The sequence below is a fragment of the Miscanthus floridulus genome, chromosome 18, assembly GCF_019320115.1.
Source record: "Miscanthus floridulus cultivar M001 chromosome 18, ASM1932011v1, whole genome shotgun sequence".
Lineage (NCBI taxonomy): Eukaryota > Viridiplantae > Streptophyta > Magnoliopsida > Poales > Poaceae > Miscanthus > Miscanthus floridulus.
This window is the reverse complement of record NC_089597.1, coordinates 127,961,224-127,966,865: the sequence shown is the minus strand read 5'-3', so window position 1 is coordinate 127,966,865 and position 5,642 is coordinate 127,961,224. Positions and strand designations below refer to the sequence as shown.

General features: G+C 47.8%; 1 protein-coding gene across 1 annotated transcript; it reads right to left on the bottom strand.

The window, feature by feature from the left end:
• Positions 1-3,277: 3,277 nt before the first annotated feature.
• Positions 3,278-4,098, bottom strand: LOC136520919 (protein METHYLENE BLUE SENSITIVITY 1-like). Its single transcript, XM_066514596.1, has one exon. It carries the CDS (start codon positions 3,970-3,972, stop codon positions 3,652-3,654), a length of 321 nt encoding a protein of 106 aa, XP_066370693.1. The 5' UTR covers positions 3,973-4,098; the 3' UTR covers positions 3,278-3,651.
• Positions 4,099-5,642: the final 1,544 nt, after the last annotated feature.

Here is a 5,642-nt window from a genome sequence, read left to right as displayed (position 1 = left end):
AGGATACTAAACATGGATAAAATGTTCACACATTTTCCACTCTGGTGATGCAATAATATCAAATGCAGTAATCTTTACTCTGAGCAAACAATTATCCGAAGCGAAGTCGAAACAACACATCATGGCGCATATTTATCTGCATATATGGCATACTAACAAACTTAAACAAAAGATACACTGAATACGGTATTCGTCTCCTATGAATGAATATTCCCTATGAATGCACTTCAGAACATCGTGTGGGGCTTTGTATTCAAAGGATCGTGTTAGGCTTACTTGTGCAATGTTTGGCTAAACGGCAAATTCAAGACATGTAGTTGCACCAGATGAACAAAGTATTGTAGATGTCCATTGACTGCAACTCTAAACTTCTAGAGTTCTAGTCACAATAGAAGCATGGTGGCACACAAACACAATACAAGGTGATTTGTTTTTTAAGGTGATGAAGGTACAAAAAAAACCATAAGATCAGGTAGGCCTATCAATTATCCATTTGTAAACAGAGGCAATTCTCCTAACTAGTCCATGGGCATAGACAAAGCAGGTAAACAAGTGTTCTGTGACGACAGAATTGAACCACTAAAAAACAACGATAAATGATACTCCAAAGACCATGTATCATATTTTAGAACGATTGGTTGCTGGATCCAAAGGCCATGTGTCAGATTTTCAACAAAGTACATAGTTTAAGTATAGCGTTCAAAGCAAATAAAACTGGGTAACTTAAATTGCTTCAACCGCGAGTCAACAAACAGTATTTGGTGACAAATTCATGACATCCAATCCAACAAAATAAAAGATTGCAAGTGCTCTTACCCCCCAACGCCCCCGCAAAAAATGCTTCAACATCATTAATCATAATATAATATATAGTACTGTTACCTAATTTTGAATGTTCAGCTTTACAAAATGTTTGCTGGTATGAAGTAGTGTAACAGTACAAGCAATCCTGACCGCGGTAAGCAGTCAAGTTACCAAGCATATGAATATGTTGTTACATTGAGAGGGTACTGTAAGCTTGGGACTAGGAAGACCTTAAATCGGTACATCGCTTTAAAAGGATGAGTTAAATTGCTTCAACCATGTGTTCCCGGACACGCCTAGCTGGCAGCAGCAAACACCATCCAAAAATAAAAAAGATGGCAAGTGTTGTCATACCCCAAAGCCTCAAACACCACTAACCATACTATTGCATTATTACCTAAAATTGAATGGTTCACTTTACAGAAGGTTATGCTTGCTGGTATGAAGTAGTATACAAGTAATCAATCACGGAAGCACTAAAGTTACCAAGCAAATGAATAAATGTTCAGTTACATTGAGGGGGTAATAGTAAGCTTGAGGCTTGGAAGACCCTAAAATCTGTACATCGCTGAAACGACATATCCAACTTCAAATGACAGTCTGGTGATGCAATATTGTCAGAAGTGCTGCTTATACTCGTGAGCAAACAATTCTCTCAGGAAGACAACAACAAATAATTAGCATAGTCATTAATATGGCGTCACTCCAGCATTTTAAACAAAAGATACTCCCTCCCGCCTTTTATGTCGGTTAGCGGCGGTTAGCTCAAAATATAAAAGGAGGGTGGGAGTACATGGTTAATTGCTTATCCATTACGTTACTCATCTCTCATGAATGCCTTTCAGCACTTTGGAAGTTGGGATCTAGGAAACTAGTACCCATGCAAAAATAGTAAACTTAGTCTAGCAAAGAACTCAAGACATATACTTAACCATGTGAAGAGGAACTGAAATCAGTAACGAACTCCAGCATTTGCATATGACTCAAACTAGACAAATGCCTTTCGTTTCTAGTCACAATACATAAACCTAACAACTAGGCCCCTAACAATTGTCCAGTCGTAAACAAAGGCAACCCTCCTCGCTCGTCCAGGGCATAAGCAAAGCAGCTGAAGATTTGGGCTAGCCGAGCTTATCCAACAATACGATTTATTTATACCTACTAATGACAAGATAAGATCTGCATCACGAAAATGAAACCCTTAACTCTCAGCTGACAGTATTAAACAACGAACAAAAGAATTCCCAATTCATTAACTTTACTTGCCATTAGATAGATGAAAGTAAACAAGCAATAGATTTCTGCCATTGTTCAAGGAGACCCGATCAACATCAACAGTACTAGCAGCCGTCGCCGGCATCAGAGCAGCGACACATAGTTAAACATGCCAGAGTTGCCGGCGACGAGATTGATATATAGTTGACACATCTATCACATGACACATGTACCAACAGTATAACAACGAAAAGCAGCAGCAGACTAACACTACACCGCAGGCCGACTGCGGCAGCCGCCACCGGACCGGAGGCCGGTAGTTTGATTCATTATAGATCAGGTTGGTGGATCGTATTGAAATCGAAGGGAATTACCCCAAACAGGCAAGAGAGCCAGCCAGGCAGCCAACTGTCTCAGGAACACTGCAATTAATATGGCGTTACTCCAGCATTTTAAACAAAAGATACTCCCTCCCGCCTTTTATGTCGGTTAGCTCAAAATATAAAAGGAGGGAGGGAGTGCATGGTTAATTGGTTATCCGTTACGTTATTCATCTCTCATGAATGCCTTTCAGCACTTTGGATGTTGGGATCTAGGAAACCAGTACCCATGCAAAAATACTAAACATAGTCTAGCGATGAACTCAAGACATGTACTTAACCATGTGAGGAGGAACTGAAATCAATAACGAACTCCAGCATTTGCATATGACTCGAACTAAAAAAACTTGACCTGCGGGGGGTTATGACGGCCCCCGGGTTTCCCTTTAAGAAGATCCTCTCACACAGATCGAGAAAACCCCCGAACCCCCGCCCCCATCCTAACGCAGCGGTATCCGTTGCCCTGTGAGAACCGGGCCGGGCCATAACTGCGCTTTGGCACATGGGGACGAGCGAGGGGAGTTTTTCAACCTCAGCCTGAAATTCGCTCCCATGGGGAGTCGAACTCAGGACCTGCCGTTGGGTCACCTAACCGTTTGAGCTTGGCGCCCTTTGGCATATGACTCAAACTAGACAACTGCCTTTCATTTCTAGCCACAAACCAATAACAACTAGGCCTAACAATTGTCCAGTCGTAAACAAAGGTAACTCTCCTCGCTAGTCCAAGGCATAAGCAAAGCAGGTGAAGATTTGGGCTAGCCGAGCACATCCAACAATACGAATTATTTATACCTATGACAAGATAAGATCCGCCTCATGAAAATGAAACCCGTAACCCTCAGCTGACAGTATTAAACAGCGAACAAAAGAATTCCCAATTAATAAACTTTACTTGCCATTAAAAGAAAGTAAACAAGCAACAGATTTCCGCCATTGTTCAAGGAGACCCGATCGACATTAACATTACTAGCAGCCGTCGCTGGCATCACGGAGCAGCAACACATACTTAAACATGCCAGAGTTGCCGGCGACGAGATATAGTTGACACATCTATCACATAACACATGTACCAGCAGTATGACAACGAAAAGCAGCAGCAGACTAACAGTACACCGCAGGCCGACTGCGGCAGCCACCACCGGACCGGAGTCCAGAGGTCGGTAGTTTGATTGTTTATAGATCGGGTCGGTGGATGGGATTGAAATTGAAGGGAATTACCCCAAGCAGGCAGGCAGGCAAGCCAGCCAGCAAGCTACTTCTTGAGGCTGCCGCGGACGCCGGGCTTGGGCTTGGAGGTGGTGGCCTCGGCGGGGGCGGAGGAGTGCAGGTTGACGAGCTTCTCCGGCTCGAAGGGAAGCTTGGGGTGGCGCGCCTCATGGTGGATCTGCATAGACTTGATGTCGGGCGCCGGGATGCGGCAGAGTGGGCACGCCAGCTTCGCGTGCCCACCCTTGTCCTGCCCCAGCCGGTCCGCCTGCCCAGCCTTGCCGCCGCCGCGGTTCGTCGTCGCCGCGGCGATCTTCTCGGCGATCTCCTTCGCCGTGTGCTTCTTCGGCTTCGCCTTCCCCGTCATGGCCGACCCCTCCTCCTCCTCCTCCTCCTCCTCCTCCTCCTCCTCCTCACGCTCTCGCCGCTCGCCGCTCGCCGCCCGCCGCCGCCGCCGCCGCCGCGTCGCCTTCCTAACCCTACTTGTGTTTTGTGTTCTTCGCGGTGATGGGTGAGAGAGGGCGAAACCCGGGCCGCCAATTATTAGCCTCCTGCGGGCTGCGGCCGCACACTGCTTCTCCCCGCGGCGGTAGTCGTCTCGCTTCGGGCCGTCGGATCTGGAACGCGCGGTCCCGATTGTGTGGGCTCGGATTCCACGGACCTATTTGGATATTGTCCGGTGTACGAGACACAAAATTTTTCGTTTGTGCGCGCGACCATACCTGCTCGCCACATTTGATCTTTTTCCATGTCCACTGATATTTAGGGCACGTTTGGACATGACAGTTGATATCATTTTATGTTAGAATTGGTAAAATTTATGTTAAGTTTTTATACGAAGATCAGTGAGAAACATTTCAGCCTTTTTTTTGAGCTAGAAGAGAGAAACGATATTTTAGGTGTTTATTTATTGTATGTACAAGGTAAAGGAGGACGTTAAGGCGTGACTGGTCGCGCACTCAGGGGAGCGCGCGACCTTCGTCTATCTCTCGCGGGCGCCCTTCCTCCCCCACCCCCACCTCCTTCCCTGCCGTTGGCTGCCTCGTCGTCGACCTCGCCGTCAAGCACCTCCTGCTCCTCGACCTGTCCTCCTTGTCATGCTCGCCTCCACCGCCCCGCCGTGGGTGCTAGGGTTCGCCAGAGCTTCGACGAACCCTAGCGCACGCGGCATCTGCCTTCTTCCCCTCCCCCTCCGGCCATGGCGCCCCCGCCCCTCCCTGGCCAGGGCGCCACCCGCGCTACCAGGGGCCCCTAAGCCACCCGACCTCCTTCCCCACCGCCTGGACGGCCTGCCTCCCCCTGGTCGGGTCCTTCTATGCCCGCCAGAGTTGGGAAGGAGAGGGGGAGAGACTGGTGAGGCGCGAGCACGTCGTCTTCTTCGTCTCCGGCGAGGTTGCCGGAACCCTAGCTGCCGGCATCGTCTTCTTCGTCTCCGGCGCGAGAGGGGAGGTGTCGATGTTTTACCACCGATAGCCTGCCACGGGGGTACCCAGGGCAGTATGTTCGGGCTTCGGCATATGCTGAACTCGATGGTTTACGCAAGAGATAGCCGATTTATCCTGGTTCAGGCCCTCGATCGTAGATCGAGTAATAACCTTACGTCCAGTCGGCCTTAGCCTTTGCGTTGGATTGATTATGATCTGCTCTGTTCTCTCTTTTGACAGGAGCATTGCCCTCCTTTATATAGTCAGGAGGCCAGAGTCCTAGTCGGTTTACAATGAGATTTCCTAGTAGGATTACTTGATAGTTCTACTACTAAAATTTACATGGGAAGAATCCTAGTTGAACTAGATCTTCTCTCTCCCTTGCGGGGTATCCTGTGGGTCCCGTATCGACAAGCCCCCGAGCACTTCATGGTTGAGCTCTGAAAGTCTCGCTCTGCCCCTTCAAGTCTTGTTGAGTAGGAATAAGATGTCATCCGAGTGCTTTCTGGAGTGAAACCTTGTAGCGCTTCTTAGGATCTTTGAGTAGTGAGTGCTTTTCTGAAGAAAAAATACATCCATCTGGTTGTAGCCCCCGAGCCTCTTGCTATTTGGA